Raw genomic sequence first — 23,780 nt, 5'->3', positions numbered from 1 at the left:
GGAGGTCCGCGGTTCAAACCCCGGGCCTCCTTGACCCTTGTGGAGCTGGCCCATGTGCAGTGCTAATGCGCGCAAGGAGTGCACTGTCACGCAGGGGTGTCCCCCGCGTAGGGGAGCCCCACGCGCAAGGAGTGCGCCTCGTAAGGAGAGCCGCCCAGCGCGAAAGAAAGTGCAGACTGCCCAGAAATGGCCCGCCCACACTTCCTGTGCCGCTGACAACAACAGAAGCAGACAAAGAAACAAGATGCAGCAAATAGACACAGAGAACAGACAAGGGGAGGGGGGGTTTGTTTAAATAAATAAATAAATAAATCTTTTAAAAAAACAAACAAACAAAAAAACCCCACTGGAATTGAAACCTTCCTCTCTGGATAGCCCAGCTATGCTATTTAAGTCTTTTTAACACGTGGAGGCCAACTTCTGATACCAGGATGGAAATGTGAGCTCTGCAAGCTAGCTAGCTGGCTCCTTGTTTCCTAATTTCCCATCTCCACAGCCCAAGAAAGTTGTACAGCAAAGATGAGCCAACAATCTTCAGTTGCCACTAAAGAGGTAGTGATGGGATTGATGACATTATGTCTACATACATAAATAGAGAACCCTAATGTAAACTATGGAGTAAAATAGTATAATAACAATCTTGTTTCATCAATTGTATCAAAGGTACCACATTAATGCAAACTGTTAATAATTGGGAAAGCTATGTATGTGATGGGGTTATACGGGAACTTTGTATTTTCTGCATGATATTTCTGTAAATCTACAATTTATATAAGAAAAAAAAGGAAAAACTAAATTCCATTTACTCCCTTCCAAATTTTAGGTCTTTGTTACCAGGTATTTTAATACTGTCTTGCTTTAAGGGGAAAAAAAACACAAATAAGACATTATTATTAATATTGTTTTATATAGTCAATGCTTATTTACTGTATTTTTGCAAAAATAAAACAGATAAAAAAAACTAAAAAACTAAAACACACATGGACCCTTCATATTTGCCTCTTTCTTTGCTCTTCAATGATTCTTGTCTCTTAGACTTTCCATCTGGAATGACTTTTCTTTTGCCAGAGCATATCCTGTACATGTCTTTGGGTGAGGGTCTACTGGTGGCAATCCTTTTAGCCTTTATTATTCTGAAAAGGTCTGTATTTGCCCTTATTCTATATCTATACACACATGAGTAGAAGAGAAGTCAATATTGGTGGTTGTTTCCTTTGAGAACTTTGAACATATTCCATTGTTCCATTGCTCCCACTGTTACTGATGAGAAGTCACCTGTCAGTCTAATTTATCCCTCATTTGAGGAAGTCTATCCATTCTTTTCTCTGGAAGTTTTTAAGATTTTTCTCTCTGTCTTTGGTTTTCTGCAGTTTCACTTTGATGGGTCTTAAGTGTGGATTTCCATTTTATTTCTCTTAGGATTATTTAGATTTTTAAAATCTGAAAGCGGTTATCTTTCATCTTTTCTGGAAAAATGTCAAGACTTTTCTTCTCCTTTCTCACCCAGTAGAATTCCAATTGAATATCTGCTAGTTCTTCTCACTTTTTCTTCCAAGTTGTTTAACCTCTATTTTATTTTAATTTAATTTTAGTCTTTTTGTCACTGCCAACTATATTCTGGATGGTTCCTTCTATATTCCAGTTCACGGTTTCTCTTTTCAGTCTGTTTCTACTGCTAAATCTATCCACTGAGTTTCTTTTTTTCTTTCTTATATACTATTTTGTGGCAGAAGGAAAAACAAAGCAAAACATTTTACAAATTCAAGGGCTGCAACAAGTTTTCTTTCCAGACTTTTCTATACTATGATCCCCATAGTAAATAATCGGATGCAACCAGGAAGTAGTATATTTCAGGTAAGTAGAAACAGGGATGAGATACTCTCTGCAATCACTTTAGAAAGGTTTGAGAAAATAACTGCAGATTGCAATGATTGTTTAAATGGTGCTTAAACCCTCAGAATGCATTTCTACAGAGCAGCAGTGCTATTGGAGAGTGACTAATTAGCCTTTAGGCAAAAGGGACTGCACTGTATTTGTAACCCCTACCCAACTCACACCTGGCTATGCAGCACCCAGAAAACCATCCTCTCTGGATAGCCCAGCTGGAATTGAAACCATCCTCTCTGGATAGCCCAGCTGTGCTATTTAAGCTTTTTTAACATGTGGAGGCCAACTTCTGATACCAGGATGGAAATGTGAGCTCTGCAGGCTAGCTAGTTGGCTCCTTGTTTCCTAATTTCCCATCTCCACAGCCCAAGAAAGTCGTACAGCAAAGATGAGCCGACAATTTTCAGTTGCCACTAAAGAGGTAGTGATGGGATTGATGACATTATGTCTAGAGCTACCCTTCCAGAAAGAAATGCTGCAGACATCTACTGTAGTTTAAAGAGAACTATAAAAATGCCTTTGATTCTCCAGAAAATTTTTTCAATATATATTTTTTCAATATATATATTCTTATTAGAGAAACTGTGAGCTTGCAAAACAATCATGGATATTGTGCAGAACTCCCATACATTACCTTTCCACCAACATCCCAGAGGTTTTGACATGTTGATTTGTAATGGGGAGGGAGTAGGGCTGGCAGTCGAGTCTAGGATTTCCCAGAAAACAGTTGGAATTCTCCCTCCAGTGCCATGCAGTGGCCTATCCTTGGTATGCTATTACTAGTTGAGGTACTATGTAGTGGAAATATGGGGTGGGGGTGGGGGGCAGAGAAAGGTGGGACCAGGGGCCCTAGCTGGTTCACAGGACGGGGTTGTGGCTCAGGGTGTACTTTCCCTGACTGGGCTTTGAGGGAAATCACCAAAGTCTGGTGGAGATTGGGACCCGAGGATATAGAACTGAGGATATCAGATGACAAGTTAAGTGCTCACTGTGGGGGACTAAATCATGGCCCCCACAAAAAGCACGTTCAGCCTCCAACCCCTGGTCTTGTGGGTGTGACTCCATTTGCAAATAGGACCTTAGAAAATGTTTTAGTTAAGGTGCGCCCACATTGAATGAGGGTGGGCCTTAATCCAACATGGTGGAAGTCTTTAGCAAAGGAAAATGAACACCAAAGGAGAAGCCACAGGGAGCAGCCAGAAGCTGGAAGTCACAGAACCTGGCAAAGATGGAGAAGATGCTGCCATGTGCACAGCCATTAGACAGAACCCTATGGAACCCCCAAAGATTGCTGGCCAGCCAAAAGATACTGACCCCAGGAGGAAACAAGCCTTCTAGCCTCTGAAACTGTAAACCAAAAAATTCTTATTGTTAAGACAGCCCATTGTGTCGTATTTATTTTAGCAGCTGACAAACTAAAACTCTCACCATGCCTGGCCACCAAGTACGGCTCTGGCTGGACAGGGTTTATGTGGGGTAGTGTGGTGGGATAAAGAAAGGAAAGATGCACACATGCACATGTGCATGAGGAAGGGATGGACAAAGACCCTCCAGGAGAAAATAGCCATTTGTTATATTAATCTACTGAGCCAACCCACTCCCTTACCTGGGGAGTATTTTGGATATTTTTTTAAGAATTGTCAAGGAATCATTGAATACCAAATTATTTTTTTGCTTTACTATCAATTTTCCTTCTTGAACTCCACAATTACCAAAACATTCTTGCCTCACAGCAAAGAAAAAAAATACATCTCCCATAAGTTTTGCTTTTCTGTTTTTTTCCCCCAAGCCAGGTGGATGTTAGCCTCGAGGCTCCCCTGGTCACCTTGCCCACTGGGAGGCCACTTTAGGTCAGCACAAGCAGCAGGGGCAGGGGCCAGAGGCTGTGGAAGAAGTTTCTTGGAGCTCTTTTGGTCCATGTCTGTGTAGAACCAGAAACCAAAGTAGGAAACACATGAAGTTGATGGGGAGGGAGATCATGGGGAAGGTCCATGTGGTGACATCCAGGATGGGTGCTACCACGAGAGCCTGATCAAGGCCGGGCAGTGGTGCAGGATGACATGCCAGCACAGGGTGGGGTGGGTGAAGGACAGTAGCCTCCACAGAAGTAGTTTTCTTCCAGACTCCAGCTCAGGGCGCTGAAATGAGGAAATGCCAGGAGCAGAGGATTCCTCCCAAAAGGAATGCTCCAGCACCCAGGCTGCTAGTAGCGGCTGTCTAGCCCGTAGTGAGAGGGATGGGCCCAACAACGGCTCTGACCCAGTTGCTGGCAATGCCGACCCTCGTCAACAATGCAGAACAGCAGGTATAGGAGAGGATGTCAAAGACCCCCAGGGACTGCGCGAGTGGAGTCACCCCCCAGGTCAGCAGGGCTGCAGCTGGGACAGCGCAGCAAGGGGCACAGGTCTTGGCTAGCAAGGTTTGTTCTTTATCCTGTCATGTTTGAATCAAACGGCACCTTGAAAAAGTGGTTGATGGAGTTGTCAGCACTAGATGCAGGGCCTGTTCCAGCAAAAGCAAGCAGGAAACAGGGCAAGTCAAAAGGTCCTGGGGCTCTCTCTGCCTAGAGGAGCTCTCATCTATACCTTAAATGCGTAATTCTGTTTTTCATCCTCCCCATCCCCCCATTTCTCAATAAACTCTGTTCTCTTCTCCCATTCCTCAGTACACTCTTTTTACTGGCTTACCTAAAAATAATAATAATAATAATAAATTCCTGGAGTCAATGCAAACCCAGCTAAGGTGGTTTTCACAAATAGAGCTGTGAGTCTGATTCTGGGTAGATAAGCCACAACTCCACACTCCAAAGTTGCACATGGCAAATTGTCCACAATCACTGCATTGCATTGCTTTTTGTTTTTTTGAAGTACCACAGGCCAGGGTTTGAACCCGGTGCTCAACCACTGAGCCACACTGGCTCCCAGGTTGGCTTTTTCATTTGTTTTGTTTTGTTTTTGCACCGGAAATTGAACCTGGGACCTCCCATGTGGAAAGCAGGTGCTCAACCACTTGAGCACTGTCTGTTTCCCTCATTGCTTTTTTTTTTTTTTTAAAGATTTTATTTATTTATTCCCCCCCTTGTTGTTTGTACTCACTATCTGCTATCTGTGTTCATTCATTGTGTGCTCTCTGTGTCTGCTTATCTTCTCTGTTAGGAGGCATCAGGAACTGATTCTGGGACCTTCAATGTGGAAGAGAGGCACTCAATTGCTTGAGCCAGCTCAGATCCCTGGCTTGCTCTGTCTCTCACTGTCTCTCCTCTTTCTCTTTTGTTGTGCCAGTTCACCAGGTAGGCCAGCTTGTTGCACAGGCCAGGTCGCCTTCACCAGGAGACCCCGGGAAACAAACCCGGGACTTCCCATATGGTAGATGGGAGCCCAATCGCTTAAGCCACATCTGCTTCCCCCGTTGCTTTTTATCTTTGGTCTTTTTTTCCACTTTTACTGGGGCTTCAATTATTGAAGCAGACGCTAGTTCCAGCAATTCCTTTTCATCTGGCTCTCTTGACAAAGACAGGCTGGGGGGAAGGGGTGAAAGAGGTCTCAGCTTGTTTCTGCTTTGGTTTGAACTGAAGATGCTTTTTCAAAGAAAGGAGATACCGCTGGTTCTGGCTTAGGTTTGACATGATGGTTCAGGCTTCAGTTCAGATGTGTGGGATCCAAGTGCTTGGGGAAGTGAAAAGTGAGGAAATGTAACAACCACTTATTGAAAAGCTGCATAAACTTGGGAGAGAGTCCTGCACAGCTTTTTCAAGACACTAGAGGCATCGTCCTACTCAACCTGTCAGGAGGCTTTTTGAAGACAGAGTGCGGATGGATGTGGCCAAAATGCACAAGTCTGGCAGTTCCCTAGGATCCCTGTGTCCTCTCTCCTAACTGGCTGCTGGGTGCTGCCATCTTCCTTCCCTGCCCTTAGTGGGAGGGGCCGTCCAATTAGTTTTTAAAAATTATTTTTCTTTATCCCCCTCCCCCCAGATGGTTCTCTCATCTGTCAGCTCGTTTTTGCTCGCCTTCTCCATGAGGTACTGGGAACCTAACCCGGGACTTCTCACATGGAGAGGCTGGGGAAGCAGAGACGGAGAGGCCAAAGGGAAAACTGAGTTGATGCCCTCGTGGCTGGGAACGCCACCCGTTCCCCCACCCAGAGGCGAACAGCCTCAGTAAAACCTGCAGCTGAGTGGCCACTGGAGATGGGAAAGGACAGATTCCTCCCAGGGAAGAGGGAGGTGTGGCAGAGGGCTGACTGTGGTTTCTCTTCTGGGAATGTAACTTCCATAGGAAATTGAAGGATTCATCTCTGTGGTAGGGTTTGCAGAGGACCATCGTCTGCTGGCCAGCCAGGAAAGTGAAGGAAGATAGACTGGCCTCTCCTGATGCTTTCCAGGCCAGGCCCCATTAGCAGCTCCCTGCCACAGTTTTGACTACTTAAACAGGGCAACAGTAAAGTTTTAGAAAAAATTAAACTAAAAATCAAAGAAGAGCTGTGAAGTAAAACCACTAGGCAAGTGCTGAATATAACTTTTGCTTTGGAAGTTCTCTTCTATGTAATCCAAGAAACCAATTCCAAAAAAGGATTTTTAATACTTAAAAAAAAAAAACTTTTACATAGCACTTTTACAGCACATACCACACACCAGGTGCAGTTTTTAAAACTTTACATATGATATATTGAATCCTTTTAACAACCCACAAAGGAATTATTCTTTTCCCACTTTAGAAGAGGAAGTATGGGTAGAGAGGTAAGAGATTTGCCCAAGGCACATCTCAGGTTAGAAGCCTCACTATTGGTTTGATTCTGTGACATCCTCATTCCTGGAAGACTAAATTACAGTGTATCCTTACTCATTTAAAAGGCAAATTAAACTGGCAAAAAAAAAAGAAGAAAAAGACAAAACAAAAAACCACTAGGCAAGACAGAGAAATTGATCAACAGAGCAAATTCATCAACATAAGCTGATGGTGAGGTATCAACAAAAGATAATTCACACTGAGGAACAGGAAGAAATGGCCCACTCAAAGAACAAGCCAAGAATCTAGATGAGATTCAGGATTTAAGACAACTAATAAATGATGTTCAAACAAACCTCCTTAATCAATCTAAGGAGAAGAAAGAAAATAGGACTAAAGAGATAAATGATATTAAGATGACAATGTGTGAGCTTAAAGAACAATTTGAGGGAAGCGGACTTGGCCCAATGGATAGGGCGTCTGTCCACCACATGGGAGGTTCGCGGTTCAAACCCTGGGCCTCCTTGACCCGTGCGCAGCTGGCCCACACACAGTGCTGATGCACACAAGGAGTGCCGTGCCACGCAGGGGTGTCCCCTACGTAGGGGAGCCCCACATGCAGGGAGTGTGCCCCATAAGGAGAGCCGCCCAGCGCGAAAGAGAGTCCAGCCTGCCCAGGAGTGGCACCGTACACACGGAGAGTTGACGCAAGATAACGCAACAAAAAGAGACACAGATTCCTGGTGCCACTGACAAGAACAGAAGTGGGCAAAGAAGAACATGCAGCAAATGGACACAGAGAACAGACAACTGGGGTGGGGGGGAGGGAAGAGAAATAATTAAAATAGAACAATTTGAAAGCATGCAAAAAAAGGTAACAGCTTGTGGGAATGAAAGATATAATGGATGAGATAAAATACATTATAGGTATGTAACAGCAGATTTGAAATGTTAGAAGAATGAGTAAGTGAATTTGAAGATAGGACATTTAAAATTGAAAAGATAGGAGAAGAGACAGAAAAGAAAGTAAAAAATTGTACAGGGTTTTAGGGAACTGAATGACAACATGAAATGCACAAACATATGTTATAGGTGTCCCTGAAGAAGAGAATAGAAAAGGGGTAGAAAGAATACCTGAGGAAATACAGACTGAAAAATTTCTAATCCATAATAAAGACATGAATATCAATATTTGAGAAGGACAATGTAGCCCAAACAGTAAATTCTAATAGACCTACTAAGAGACATCTATTCAGATTGTTAAAGGCCAAAGATAAAGAGAAGATTTTGAGAGCAGCAAGAGATAAAGCAATGTATTATTTACAAGGGAGACTTAATAAGGCTAAGTGCTAACCTCTCTTCAGAACCATGGAGGCGAGAAGGCAGTGGTATGATATATTTAAGGTATTGAAAGAGAAAAACTGCCAGTCAAGAATTGACTATATGGCAAAACTATCCTTCAGAAATGAAGGTGAGTTTAAAGTCTTCAGAGAAAAACAAAATCTCAGAGAACGAACTGACAAGAGATTTTAAAGGGTGCTAGGAAAAGACAAGTGTCCATCAATCAATCAATGAATGGATAAACATATGGTATATTCATATCAGTCAGCTATAAGACGAAATCAACTAGGGCAGCATATGACAACTGGAGGAACCCTGAGGATATTATGCTGAGTGAAATAAGCCAGACACAAAAGGATGACTATTGTATGGTCTCACTGGTATAAACTAAATAACAATGAATAGTCTTATGGGGTTGGACAATGAAACGTAGGTTGGTGGGAGATGGCATGTGGGATGAGAAGGGGTGAAGATGCTGGGTGTGTGTAAAATGTTTTAATAAGGTCAGTTGTAAACATGTGGTAATGGTTGGACTTGGTAACACTATATTGAATGTAACAGACAATGTTGATTTATGGATGTGTTTGTGGCTGAAACAAGTAGTCTAGGAAGATTAATGTGTCAGTTGGAGGACAGCTGGAGGATAATACTGGGAAAGTGTAACAATGATTTTGGAAGTAGATGAGGATTGTCATTAATATGAATGCATGAAATTTTTACTGTAGGGTGTTAAGAATGTGGTGATACATGGGGAAAATGCTAATATAACTATAGTTAACAACATTGTAATCTTTTGTAGCAAGAGCAAAATTGATACTATATTAATTCTAAAGGCAAAAAAAGAATATTGGGTTTAGTTTTGTGAGCTATGACTATGATGAAGCATTTTTTTCCTCCTCTTCATTTTTTTTCATTAATAAGTAGACCTTGACTATGTCATTTAAATAATCTGTGTTCATTTGTGCATTGTTCTGAAAGCTAGAGGAACAACCGAGTTAGCAACTGGACCTAGAGATAAAAGTGCCTGAAAAAGAACTTTTTAGGAGTAATGCTTTCATAACTTGTTGAGCTGCCTTTTTCTGTTCTTTTATTTTTGTGAATGTGAAATAAAGTTAATAAAAAAAAAACTTGGACAAGAATAACCATATACCGAGCAATCTAGCTTCAAAGCCAATCAAACTGTTTTAAGGGGAAAGGGGAGATAGACTTGCTGAACTGGAATTACTAAGAAGGCACAAAAAAGCACAATCATGATATTTTAACCGCAATCCCATCTTATTTTCATGAGGACTGCTGAACAGGAATATTTTCTCAGTCACTCATGACCTGAATTCTGGTTTATGAGATCAATTTAAACATGGTACTTGCAAAAGGTCATAGTCCTACAATAAACATGGAAGCAGACAATCACTGCTCATAGGAATTCTTTTGAGATAAGTGACCGTCTCCCCTTCTTCTTAAGTTAAGTGCAGATCACTTGGGTTTTGGGGGCACACTGCTGGGGATTCAGTGCTCCCTTTCCCCAGGCGGTGCTGCCTTTGCTCTTGTCAGCAACTATGTGACAGAATTCAGGGGACTGACCCATTTCTGTTCAAACAGACCTTGCAGGTTTGGTTCTTGTGTTTTCCTTCTTTTCTTTTTCAAAAAAGATTTATTCCCCCACTTCATTGTTTGTACTCGCTGTCTGTTCTCTGTGTCTGTTCACTGGGTACTCTGTGTGTCTGCTCGTCTTCTTATAGGAGGCACTGGGAACTGACCCTGGGACCTCCCATGTGGAAGGGAGGCAGCCAATCACTTCAGCCACATCTGCTCCTTGCTTGTTGTGTCTCTTGTTGTGTCTCCTCATTGAGTCACCTCTTGTGGCATTACCTTGTTGCATCAGCTCACTGTACCAGCCTATTGTGTCAGCTCGCTGTCTTGCTTGTCTTCTTTAGGAGGCACTGGGAATCAAACCTATGACCTCCCATGTGGGAGGTGAGCACCCAAGTGCTTGAGCCACATCTGCTCCCCCTTTTCTCCTTTTTGACAGTGTGGCACTGGGCACACATCTCAACAAAAATCTCTGTGCTCTTCCCAATATCACCTGTTTTGAGGTTGGTTCTAGTTGTATGCTGGAATGGCTCACCCAGCAGCTGTTTTTCCTGCTCTCTCCTCTAGAATTTTAACCTGGCAGTCTAGTGACTTTCAACCCTGGCTCTGCATCAGAATCACTGAAGGGGTGATTTAAAGATACGTATCTGTGACTCACCTTTTTTAGGCTCTTTGTTCAGGAGATAAACAGGAAACACAATGAGGCCCTATCACCTGAACTTTGGAAAAGTTCCCTAGGTGGTTTTTAAGCTTAGCAATGGTGAGAGCCAGAGTTAGAGTCCCTTCCCTGAAGGAAAGATCTTGGGAAGGTAAAGGAGTGATGGTGTAGCGGTGGCCACTGAAGAAGGCAGTTGAGAAGAGCGGGAAACAGAGTGCAGAAACAATCAGATCTGCATTGGACATACTCAGTCAGATCAGTGGAATCACCCAGTCAAGGAGAAAAGGCCTCAGGGGCAGGAGGCGGGAATGAACAAAGCATTAGAAGTGCATTCTTTTTTTTTTAAAAAAGGGTATGTGAACAGAAACACATTTATTATAAAAAACGGGAAAAAAAAGAAAAATTTACGCTGTATTTAGCTAAAATATGGCAGCAGATTAAAAAAAATTATTTTTACACAGTTTAAGGTAACTCCTAACAGAACATCTTTTTTTTTTTTTAAGATTTTATTTATTTATTTAAGCCCCCCCCCATCTGTTCTCTGTGTCTATTTGCGGCATCTTGTTTCTTTGTCCGCTTCTGTTGTTGTCAGCAGCACGGGAAGTGTGGGCGGCGCCATTCCTGGGCAGGCTGCACTTTCTTTCGCACTGGGCGGCTCTCCTTACAGGTACATTCTTTGCGCGGGGGCTCCCCTACGCGGGGGACACCCCTGCGTGGCACGGCACTCCTTGCGTGCATCAGCACTGCGCATGGGCCAGCTCCACACGGGTCAAGGAGGCCCGGGGTTTGAACCGCGGACCTTCCATGTGGTAGGCAGAAGCCCTAACCACTGGGCCAAGTCCGTTTCCCCAGAACATATTCTTGGTACCACATCATGTGAACCCAGTATTGGAAATCTTTAGTAGCGACGAGTGAAGCGGGCATCGTTGGGTCTGCTCCCTTGGCTCTGCCCTCCAAAGCCTCCTTCCATCTTGCCGTGCGGTACCACGTGGCCCTGGGAGGCTCTGCCGGGAGCAAAGCTGCCATGCTTTGGCATCCCTCTCCAGTTCATCATGTGGCTGGCCCAGAGCGACCAGACATGCTTCTTTCACCACCTAGCCACCTCTTAGCTGTGTATTCTATTAGCTGTGCTACAACCTCCTTACCCTCATGTGATCTGCCATGGCCTGAAGAAGGCCTCATTTCAATGTTGATTCCTCTTCCAAGCCACCTTTTATTAGCTCTCCCTTATCACTACCGGCACCACTCCTTACTTTTATGAGGCCTGTATTAACTTGAGCACAGCAAATGATGCCCAACCCATGTATCAGTACTCAGAGAAGCAGTAAAAGGCAGCACTGGCAGTTCCTCTGCTGCCTCGGATCACTGTGCAAAACAGGCAAACAGGAAGGAGCTAGGAGTCACCAGAGCTGAACCAGAGTGGAAGAGGTCCTCAGTGGAATGCTGGAGAGCAAGGCCTCTCTAGATAACATTGGCTGTCCCTACCTGTGCGTCACCCCAGGCCTGCCCCAGAGGCCTCTGTCAGGCTGATCCTGGAAGTCTGGGAGTTAAACAAGTTCATACATAAATTGCAGCTTTTGCTTTTTCATAACCACTGGTCAACTTCTCAGTTCATTCGAATAATCTTGAAGCCTAATTTAGAAACATAACCTCCAAAGTAAATCCTTCACCTGTCTTTATTGTAACTTCGCTGATGAATAACCTGAATGACTACCACTTACTGCACACCTTTATGCGACAGCCTCTCCACAAAGTGCTTTATGTACATTTCGTGTATCTGTGTAAGACGCACATCACATACATTTACATATCATCTCATGAAATCCTCACAACCACCCACAAGGGTGGCATTATCCTAATATTACCAGCAAAGATGTTTATCCTTGGAGACGTCTGGCATGCTGCCAGAGGACACCCTGATGGTGAGGAGCAGGGAGAGGAGCACCCAGGCCTGGGAATGGGGAATGGTGACCTTGAGCCATTTATTCAGGAATCTTGTTCTGTAGCTGCCTTAGGAGGTTCCCAAAGTACTCACTAAACACAGCTTCTTTTCTCCCTCTTAATCTCTCTCTTTCTCACTCTTAATCTCTTTCTGTCACCAAGAAGACAAATATGACAAGAAGGGATCCTTTTTACAATCTGAACACATGGTTTATGGACATTCTCTCTGCATTCTGAAGCGGGGAGGAAGCCAATACAAGCGACGGCCTGGGATGCTGGCAGAGGCCGGAGGCCAGACAGGCTGTGGGAAGAGGGGGGCCCCACCTTGGCAATAAGGACATGGAGAAAAGAGTCCACCTCATGCTAACGTGGTAACTTCTAGATACTCTGTTAGCTTTTGAAGAATCTGAGTTACCCGGCTTCTCAGAGGGCCAGATAATTCTGACCAGGTCAAGGCTGACAGAATAAGCCAGATCTGCCCATGTGAACAAAGCAGGCAACTTACAGTTCACTGGAGCTGTACCTCAGCACATTCAGCTCGACACATTCCCTGACAAGGGCTGCTCATATGCCTCCCCCTCCCGTCACCCCTGTAGCTTTCTCACTGACAGGATCGGTCCCTCAGAAGAAGAGCTCTTTACCGGCAAACCAAGGTACTATGGTTTTTTGTCTCACCAGGAACTGCTCCCACTTGCTTACCCTTCTTTCCCTCGATTATGGATGGCCAGTTCTTCACCAATCCCCTCTTCCTCCTTGAAGCTCTCCCAGTCCAACTTGGATTTCTCTAGGGTGCTCATTTTCTGCTTCTTGGCTCCAATTTTCCCCAAGAGGCTGCTTATGCCACTTGATCTTTTTAACCTAAGGAATAAGATAAATAGGAAGCAGCATGTAAAAATGAGGAACTCTAGATGAATGGTTTTTCTGCTTGGAATGGCCTTCCCTGGATTAGAGTGGTTTCTCTTAATGGGAGCCATGATTATATCTGTGTGGGGAACCCTGCAAGCCTACAAGAATTCCAGTGTGCCTGTCCTGCTTAACTTCTCTGACTGCTCTAAATAACCGAGGACAAGCAATTCTCGTTTCTGAGCCCTCGTATGCTCTGTCCAACAGGCCTCATCTTGCTAGGAGAGAGAGCAATGCAGTGCAGATGGCAGCTTTGGAGTCACATGCCTAGGTTCAAATTCCATTTCATGTCTGTGACAAGGTGAGTTGTTTAACCTCATGTCCACCAGCTTCCTAATCTACAAAATAAATACTCACTTATGGGGTTAGAGTGTATCTTATAGGTAAAGGGCTTAAAATAGCACCTGGCTCATAGCAAAGGTTAACAAATGTTAGTCATTCTGAGTCACTGTCATATTTTGTGCACTGAAAGCCAAGGGAATTAGTTTTAAAGAGAGAACCAGATCCTAATATTAATGAGCAAGAAGTCACACTATTTTAAAAGGACTCTAAAGTCAGTTTCCTTTCAACTTTTGGGAGTGAGGGCCCTGGTTTTTCCCAGGAGGTTGGAGAACATTCCTTGTCCCGAAAGCAGGGAATGTGCAGCCTGGGTTCTTCCTGCTGGTAAGGCTATCACGGACTGTAGAAGAAATCCCATGTGGCCAAACCGAAGTCCTGGCAGGTAAATGTTTCCAGCAATGTTAAATCTAGGAAATAAAAATGGGGTGTAGGAGAAGGAACTATGGAAGGCACATTGCTTTTGGGTTCCTTATGAAACCAAATCATATATATCAGCATACAGCCAACTGGAAGTTTCTTCCTGCTTCCAAGGGATATAGAAGAGGGTTAGAGCATTTGGCAACGTTATGAGCAAATGTCACAAGGCAGACTGATGTCATCGATAACAAAACATTTCACTTGCTGAGAATGCTAGTCCTTGAAGTGCTTTCATAATCATTTTCTCGTCGGTGTCTCACTACAGCCTGAGAAAGGCAACCACTGGAGCCTCAGATTTGGAGGGGGAGCCTTAAGAGACCATGAAGCGTTTCCTGACTCGCCACCTCCCTGCTCACGGTGGTGCTGGAGGCCGATGTCCCACCTCTGCTCTGGGCTGAGCCACTTGGTCAGTCTCACACTGACACAAGACTGCTGGGGCTGAACGATTACCCTGAGAGTCTCATTCTATTAACATTGGCGGCAAGGAGGTGAGCTTCCCTGGCGACCATGTCCCACTACGTGCTAAGCTGAAGACCAACTCGGATTGGCTGTGCAGCTGACAGCATCCTCGTTTATGGGCTGGACAAATAAACACAGTTCAGAGAGGTCCTCTGACACAACAGAGGTCAAACCAATGGATGAGGCACACCCAGGACACATCGAAGTCCCTCTTGCATCTGCATCTCAGTGTATTGCACTTTTGCTTTCTCTCCTCTAAGATAAGAGCATTTTATTTTATTTTTTAAGAATACTTTTTATTTATTTTATCTCTCCCCCCTCCCCCAATTGTCTGTTCTCTGTGTCTATTTGCTGTGTGTTCTTTGTCCACTTCTGTTGTTGTCAGTGGCATGGGAATCTGTGTTTCTTTTTGTTGCATCATCTTGTTGTGTCAGCTCTCCATGTGTGTGCAGCACCATTCCTGGGCAGGGTGCACTTTTTTTCGCGCTGGGCGGCTCTCCTTATGGGTTGCACTCCTTGTGCGTGGGGATACGTGTGTGGCAGGGCACTCCTTGCATGCATCAGCACTGCACGTGGGCCAGCTCCACATGGGTCAAGGAGGTCCTGGGTTTGAACCACGGACCTCCCATGTGGTAGATGGGTGCCCTAACCAATAGGCCAAGTCTGCTTCCCAAGATCATTTTCTGACAGCTAATTCTACTCCCCAAATTTGCTTAAGACTCCAAATAGATCTTTATGAGCTTTCAATTCACATCCTCTAAAAATTCATTTCCAGTTAACTAAGTCCCTACAATAATCTCTCATCAACACACACACACACACACACACACCCCTTAACTTCTCAGAAGTAGAGCACAAAGTGGGAACATGGAAAATAAGTCAGGGTGGGCCTCAATCCAGTTTGACTGACCAATATGACTAAGCAGAGGAAGCTGGATACAGTAGCAGCAGAAGCCTTAGGAGACCAAAAGAAAGAGCTGGCCATGGGCCAGAGGCAGAGACCGCCGGCCGGCAAGCCACCAGCTGAACACTACAGACGGGAGAAAGCACAGCCTTTGCTATCCTGGTTTTGGACTTCAAGCTTCCAAATATGACAGACAAGAAGTTTCTGTTGTTTAAGTCAACCTGTGTGTGACAGCTGTAAGAGAAGCCGGCACACTAAGTGAATTTTCTACAACAGCCCACAAGGCCTATCAGGATCAGCAGTAATGGTAGCTTTCACGTGCCAGTTCTCCAGGTGCTTCCATATCCATTTTCTTCATCAGAATCTCACACCAGCCTTAGAAAGAGGACTACCAAATCTCAGCTGTTGTTCTGCTTACGTTTCTCTCCTGACCCTTACTGCCCTTGTAATAACATTTAAAATCTTTTCTTCCAGAGTCCTTCTTGCCACATCCACCCTTGTAATCCATGCTCCAACCACACAATCCTAAATTTGCAGTAGGAAACTGTAGGTTCCCTCTCCTTTGTCTAGTTTCATCTCAGCTTAGAAACCACTTCCTCCAAGAAGTCTTCCCCTCCCCCTCCCCCAATCTCTGGATTAGATAGCTCCTGATGATATTTCTATCACCTTCCACTTCCCTTCCTATGATAGTACTGATGTTTTCCATAGCAGACACTAATTTCGGCTGCAGAGGCACTGGATGGTTCTGGGCAAGCTCAGCCTCCCCGCTGACCACATCCCACCCAAAGCATGCCTGGAGTCTTCCTGTGTCTGGCTGCAGGGCTTTCTCTGAAACTTGCCTGCATGTCACAAACACGGGGCAAACCTCATTGAGGACAGGAGCCGGTGGGTAATGGCCCAGCCTCCTGGCCTCACACAGGCATCCCTGGGGGGTATTCTGAATACTTCTCAGATATTCTGGTGGTATCAAGCCCTTGTGGCCTTGGACACTGACAGTTTGGGGCTTTTTGTAGATCCCAGAAAAGATCATGTTCTTGGAGTTGGTTCATTCCGTGTGGGTGTGGGACCCTTTGATTGGATTAATTCAGCGAAGCATGACCCAGGGCGGGTCTTGGCCCTCTTGCTGGAGTCCTTTATAAACAGAGGAATAAGAGCCTCACAGAGATGCAGAAAAAAGCCATAGAGAAGCCAAGATTGATGAGCAGAGCCATCATTATGCCCTGCCGTGTGCCTGACCGCCCACAGCTGAGTTTGGAGAGTATGCATAAAGATGACACTGCCATGTGCCTGACTGCCAACAGCTGCAACCTGCTCAGACAGCCATCTCTTGATGATGCCTTGATTTGATACTTTCATGGCCTCAGAACTGTAAGCCTTTAACCTAATAAATTCCCATTACAAAAGCCAACTCATTTCTGTTATATTGCCCCGGCAGCCTTTGGCAAGCTAAAACAGACACTATTGCATTTTCTGCTTCCTGTATCACTTTCTCTGCTCTCTCACTCCTGCTTCCTGGAGTCACTTCCTAAATAAACTATCTGCTCTCCAATCCTTATCTCAGGGTCTGCTTAGAGGAGATGTTTAGGAGAAAACTGATTTTCTCCTTGAGTAGAGTCTAAATGATTTTCCTCGTGTGTGCTCTATCTTCCTGGGGATATTTAAGTTCCCATGTCTCAAAACCTCTTCAGTGGGTGCTTGAAAATGTCAACTCTGTCACCTGGATCACCACACAATAGAAGGTAATCAGATCTTTGCTGATTAAAGAAGTTCAGAACACTTTCAAACGTGGGACTTCTAAGGGAAATATAATGCCACTTTCATTCTCCAATCGGCTCTTAAAAAACCTAGGGTTCCCAGTTTTATCTGGGTACCCCCCATTCCTGCACACCACCTCTCCCTTTCTGCTTACAGCTCTCATGGGATTCCCTAATACCAACTTTCTGACAAATCACAATGATAAGTCTATGAAAAATTGATTTTGAGGATAGCAGTATGGAGATTTTCAGAAAAGGGGGGAAAAACCCCTACATAGTCCACCTTTGCATTGTTTACCACTAAAAATATCAGCAAAATATCATCTGCACTATTAGGTTTTTGGGGAAAACTTCTAGATCTACCTTGACTGGGTTATTAACTTAGTTTATGATTTCCTAATCTGATAATCTCTAAAGTAATATAACTTCTCTTTTATTTGAGGCTACATCAAAATGAATGACACATATACAGAAGCAGCCAAAACCTGTGAGAGGCTCATCATAACTGAGAGCATCTTGGTTTCTTTCTAGAACCTGGGATGTGGGATCCCTGCAGGCTTCCACACTCTTAGATTCACTCCCACGGTGACAGGGGGCTTTAGAGGCCTAATCCTGGCTTTATTCCATCATTGTTTTCAGAAAGGCAGATTTAACCATGACCTTGTCCCCAAGGTTCATCAGCTTTCAGGAAAAAGCTGAGTGAGGCAAGAACAAGCTTCTGGACAGGGGGCAGCTAACTCTCTATGCCATCAAAGAACACTGCAGAGAGCGTCTTAGGGTATGCTTCCCTTTCTAAGAACTGTGGCTAGCTAGCAGGGAGAGATCAGGACTGCTTTCCTATAGGCTCTTAGCAGCTGTGTCTTCTAGAAAGCTGTGGAAGGAGGGAGGTCAGAATTTCCTTGGAGATTTCTCTGCTGTTAGGAGCCAGTGGACTACACACCAGATAAACAGAACAGAATCACTGTTTTCTCTTTGTGGAGGATCCTAACCTGTACGGGGAGGTACTGCCAGAAAGTCTGCTTTGACAGACTTTCCTCCTTCCCCTCTGGCTGGCTTAGAATTTTCGTCTTGGTTTTAAAGTGTGGCAAATGCTGTCACAGAAGACAAGAGCACTTCGTTCAAAAGAGAATCCTTATCTTTGTTTCAAGTTGTTTTAGATTCCTCCACTGCTCAATTAAATACCGTGCAATGGGTATTTATTACACCAGTAACAGAATTAAGACCCATTCTGACTGGATTAGGCCATACCTTAATTGAAGTATAACCTCATCAAAAGTCCTGTTTACAATGGGTTCACATGCACAGGAATGGATTAAGTTTAAGAACATGTTTCCCAGGGGTACATACAGCTCCAAACCACCACACAAGTCAAGTCCAAAATAATGCAGCACATACTTGCCCACTTGAAGATTTCATCCAAAAGTACACCCACAGACTCCATCCAGATTTCAGTTACCAAGATGTTTGTAAGGTAACGCTGGCATTTCTACCACCTCCTCCGCAACATCAACCATACTACTTTATTGATCTTACTATCAAAAATTCTAGGTAAAGACTAATCCTGTCCTAGGAATGTGGCCTTTCGCTCTAATAGACAGCTTCCCGAGCTGAAAAGACTGGCTCATGCAGTCTGCATAATGGTGAAAGGAACTATAGCAGGCTTGTCTTTTTTGTGTACTTTGTACAGTCATCTATCAATCAGCAATTATCAGTTACTTTCTCACTGCACAGCACCCAATGACCTACCCCAAAGGCAGACATCACCCAAGACCTCACACACACAACAGAGTCAGAAACTAAGAAAAATAAAAGGGACAAGGAATGCAAAATGACAAGTTGTCTTTTACCTTTCTGAATTAGCTTATAATTCACTTGAATTTATTCTGTTTCTCTCTAGTGCAAGAAATGTGAAACAAAATTTCCCTCCCACTAAATAATCAACTGCATCCTGAAGAATCTGTCATAAAGCTATCACAGTAATTTGTTTGCTTTGCTTCATTCCAGTTAGTGTGGATAGATGTGGAGTCACCCGCAGATTTTTGCCGTGAGAGCACTGCTCTTTCTGAGGCTCTGGCTCCTGCTGCTTATTTATAAGTGTTACTGAGCAGGAGCTGGGAAAATAACTTCCTAAGTGGAAATGTTGACAGGACACAACAACTGGTTGTGAAGGAAGGTTGGAAGGTCTTTCTACATGAGCTTTAAAATCACCACCAGGCACCCAGCTGTCTCAAAGAATAGAATTTTAGGTTTAGAATGGAATTTAGAGTCATTCATTCATTGTATTCATCCAACAGAGATTTTCTGAGAACTTGCTTGTGTAGCAGATACTGGATCACAACTGGGGACACAAAATATAAGACATGATCCTTAGCTTCAAGGAGATAATCTTGTGGCAATCGACATACAGGCAAACTGTAGCCACATGCCATCCTGTGACGAGTTGGAAGAGAGTAGTGCATTCAGACTACTATGAGGACACAAAAGAGGGAGCAGCTGAGAGGCTGTCTGACCCAACCTCCTTGTTTTATGAGAAGAGATAACTAAAATCCAAAAAGTAAGAAACCTTCCAAGTTCACAGTGGGAATTAAACTTGGGACTAGTAGCCAGTGCTTTTGATGCCCAGCCCACTGTCTTTGCCACCGTACTTGATTCTAGGGATATGATGGAAGGGTAGATGACCTTCGGAGATTCCTTCCACACTTAAATTTCCACCACTACTTAGTGTGTGTGTGTGTATTCTTATTTTCCCTATTGCCATGGAGCTCCCTACACAGGGACTCTTGACTCTCCCACCCAGTGTTACACAAAGCCTTACCCATGACGTAGGATCATTACATTACATTACAGTGAATCTTTCTCATTTATCGGATAAAGGACATATCCAAATAATTTTTTTCTCATGACTAAAAGATGCACTTAACACTGCAATTGAACTGAGGCCAGAAAAGCCGGCTCCTAAAGTGACCAGCAAAACATGAGCACGGAAGCATGAAGTGACCTTTCCTTAGGCCTTCAACATACTGAGCCTGGCCAAGTCTATGCCTTCTTTCGCATAACTTGCATAACCACTAAAATGCAAATTCTTTGGAGCAAAGATTCTTTGGCAGAAATATGCAGTTTCCTACATATTTGTCATGTGTTTATAAGACAGGAATGGACCTTTTGGTAGTTTATACATGGGATACTTTCCAGACCAGACAAGGGTCTGAAATTGACAGGATTTTCCCTGAGAAATGGGAAGAAGGTTTATGATGGTGATTCCTTGGTGAGTACTGTCTGCTTGGAAGCACTGGTCTCTTTCAGACTGTCTCAGATTTTGCGGAAATCCGTAAGAATGGAAAATTAAACCCAAATCTCTGGGCCAGTTTCTCTACCCACTTGTGTAAATCTCTAAATAATCTCCCCAAAGCCCAAGCAGACTACTCAAGGAAATGACTGGAAGCCAGTGATACGTTGGGGAGACAGTTTAACCCTCATTCACTCCAAATGCTGTAGTGACACTACTCTACTCTAGATGACCTCAGGCTCAGGAAAATGGAAAATCAGAAGAAAGACAAGAAGTTTCAAATGCTCTTAAACATCTGGTGGTTTCTAAACTTGTCAGTACCCTTAAATCTATTACTGAAGTTGATATAGTGCCAGCAAAAGAAAAAGTGGCATCTTTCTGCAAAAGGTGGAAAAAAGCTGGCAAATAGCAGCTTCACAGTTTTTATCCAAATAGAACATGATTAGCTACTTGCCTGTTGTTCTTACGGCAATCCAAGACTAGAGGATGCTTAAGTTGGTCCGATTTGATTTCAGCTGCTATACATCTTAATAATATGTTTATTTAACACAACTGGTTAGTGCTGGTGGCAAAAAATCCTGAATGCTCATCTATCCTGAAATAATCTATTACAGAAAGCCCTTTCCAACTCTTCCTTCCCAATCTGTTGAGTGCAGAGTTCTGCTTTGCCCTGCTCTGGCCTCGAAGCTGGCACTGTCAAAGAGGATGAGTTAATTCTAGCTGACTCAGGTTCTAGTAAGAGCTCTTCCTGCACTGGATGACTTCATCCACTGAGAGGCAATAAGCCACGAGCTATCTTCTCGAAAGCAGTATAGGAAATCTAACTGCACAGTCTCTTGGTGTCTTGTGATCAAAGGTCTTCATTTTCAGAAGGTGACTGGGGTTAGGGGCTGTTAGTAACTTAACTGTTGGTGACACTAAAATGGATTTTTTCTCTGAGACAAACTAATTGACCATCTGGGCAATTTCATTATTAGCACCCTATTCCAAGAGAAAGTTAGTATCCCTCTTCTCTCTGAAGTCTTCCACTGGTCTACTCTTCCGCCGAAACCAGCCACAAAGGGTAATATGCTGTTTGTTTTTATTAATCTGACCATTTCAAATCTTTCAGAGAGGGTCTGAGTTTGTCAAGTGTTAGGAAGGAGGAGGTGCTTTTGCACGCCCTTCCCTTGATGCACACAGGCCTCTGAAATGCTTGGTTTCCATACAGAAGGCAGAAAGAATACAGCAAGAAGATGCAAAAGGACCTGTACTGACGATGGCATGTAAGCTTTAAGGTATGTGAGCGTTCACCCTCTCCTATTTCTGAGGGATGTAATCATGATGGAACATGCCTGGGTTCTTCAAAAAGCAAAATACCATCATGCTGCCTTCTCCCTCGACACGTATATCTCTGAATTACATAACACAAATTCCAGATGGAAGTTCAAGCTGAAAAGTTCGGGTTGTAGAACTTGCTCCTAATCAAAGCAAATATGATGCATTCAAGTCAAATTTAGATGGGAAGAAAAGGAACTAGTGAATAACATTCAATTGCAATAAGATAAACTACCTAATGGAATATTATTCAGCAATAAAGAGGAATGAAGTACTGATACATGCCACAACATGGATGAACCTTGAAAAAATTAGGCTAAGTGAAAGAAGTTAGTCACAAAGGACCACACATGTATGATTTCATTTATGTGAGAAGTCCAGAATATGCAAATCCATAGAGAAGGGAAATAGAATAGGCTGGGGGAGTTAGATTTTGGTAGGTGATGGCTAAGAGGTGTGGGCTTTCTTTCTGGAGTAAAGAAAATGTCCTGAAACTGTGGTGATAGACGCACAACTGTAAATATACTAAAATCAGCCGAATTGCCCACTTTAAATGGGTGAATTGTACTGTGTGTGAATTTTATCTCCATAGAGCTGTTAAAAAAAAAAAAAGATAAACTACTACTCTTTCTGTAGGCACTAAATTTATATGCCCAATTTACATTTCATTCTGAAAAATAAAAGGAAGTAAAGGAAAAGTCTTTTAGAGGGAAAATATGTTTCCCAGATGAACAAAAGCATCCAAAGAGAAGTTTCCTGACACATGCATTCTTAAAAAAACACATCAATTTTACTGATAAATTATTAATAAAGCATAAATCCATCCAAAGTATATAATCAATGCAGTTTAGTATAATCACAGTTGTGCATTCATTACTTCATTCTCAGAGCATTTTCATTATTTCAATAATAATAATAATAATAATAATAATAAGCAAACAAACATAAAATTCTCTCTAGGTTTTCCCTGCCGTATATAGCTTCTATTCTGTTTCGGTCTCTCAAGTTCATATGTATTTTACATTGAGTAAAAATAGTTGTTTTTTTTTTTTTTTTTTAAAGATTTATTTATTTATTTCTCTCCTCTCTGCCCCCAACCCTGCCCCGGTTGTCTGTTCTCTGTGTCTATTTGCTGCATCTTCTTCTTTGTCCGCTTCTGTTGTCAGCGGCACGGGAATCTGTTTCTTTTTGTTACGTCATCTTGTTGTGTCAGCTCTCCATGTGTGTGGCGTTGCTCCTGGGCAGGCTGTACTTTTTTCGCTCCTTATGGGGTGCACTCCTTGCGCATGGAGCTCCCCTATGCAGGGGATACCCCTGCGTGGCATGGCACTCCTTGCGCACATTAGCACTGCGTGTGGGCCAGCTCATCACATGGGTCAGGAGACCCTGGGTTTGAACTGTGGACCTCCTATGTGGTAGGCGAACGCTCTAGCCATTGAGCCAAATCTGCTTCCCAAATTTAACATTGATACTATGATACAATCTAGTATGAAGTCCATATTCAAATTCCCCTAAATGCCCCCCAAATGGCCTTGGTAGTTTTTCTTCTCTACTTGACTCTTTGAATTTTGTACAGTCTCCTGCCCCCCCCCCTTTTTTTTTTAAACCATTCACTTAGTTTCCACCTTTTGGCTATGGTGAATAATGTCACTATGGACACTGGTGCACAAGAATCTGAGTTCCTTCTTTCAATTCTTTCCTAAGGGGAATTACGAGGTCATGGGCAATAAGTTTAACTTTTTGAGGAACCATCAAACTGTTTTCCACAGTCACTGCACCCTACCAGCAATGCACAAGAGTTGATTTTTTCCACATTCTTGTCAGCATTTCTTCTCTTTCTCTCTTTTTTAAATAATAGCCATCGTAATGGGTGTAAAGTGGTATTGTCTCTAGTTGTATTTTTGCTCTTTGACGTCACTGCCAATTTTTTAAGAGTCCAGGTGGTTTGTCTTATAAAATGTGCCTCATCTTGGATATCTCTTTCCTATGAATAGATTTGGGTTAAAGACTTTTGCCAAGAATACAGATGAGGCTGGATTCTTCTTCTTGTATCATCAGGGGCACATAATGTCAGGTCATCCCAGGACAGGTGTTAGTCCTCTTATTAGAGAGGTTATGGCCAGATCTCTCATTTGTAAAGGTACATTTTCTCCTCTGTAATTAATCTGTAATTATTATTTAATATGTGGGATAATACTCTTCAGGAAGTTCTCTTTCTTTTTTTTTTAAAAGATTTTATTTATTTATTTCTCCCCCC

The 23,780-nt window shown here is 43.3% G+C and overlaps 1 protein-coding gene and 1 pseudogene across 2 annotated transcripts in view; both read right to left on the bottom strand.

Moving 5' to 3' along the window:
* Window positions 1–23,780, bottom strand: part of CFDP1 (craniofacial development protein 1) — a 165,954-nt gene that overhangs the window by 12,831 nt on the left and 129,343 nt on the right. Inside the window, exon 6 of one of the 2 annotated variants that reach the window (XM_004470908.4) lies at window positions 12,844–13,002. The exons of the other annotated variant lie outside the window; for it this stretch is intronic. Within the exon in view, the coding sequence (XP_004470965.1) occupies window positions 12,844–13,002 (159 nt within the window). The remainder of the gene's footprint in view (window positions 1–12,843; window positions 13,003–23,780) is intronic. 2 annotated transcript variants of the gene reach the window in all.
* Window positions 3,734–11,366, bottom strand: LOC139436900 (protoheme IX farnesyltransferase, mitochondrial pseudogene; annotated as a pseudogene).

The sequence above is a fragment of the Dasypus novemcinctus genome, chromosome 18 (genome assembly GCF_030445035.2).
Source record: "Dasypus novemcinctus isolate mDasNov1 chromosome 18, mDasNov1.1.hap2, whole genome shotgun sequence".
Taxonomy (NCBI): domain Eukaryota; kingdom Metazoa; phylum Chordata; class Mammalia; order Cingulata; family Dasypodidae; genus Dasypus; species Dasypus novemcinctus.
The sequence above is the reverse complement of the archived record's forward strand: the minus strand, read 5'-3'. Positions and strand labels throughout refer to the sequence as shown.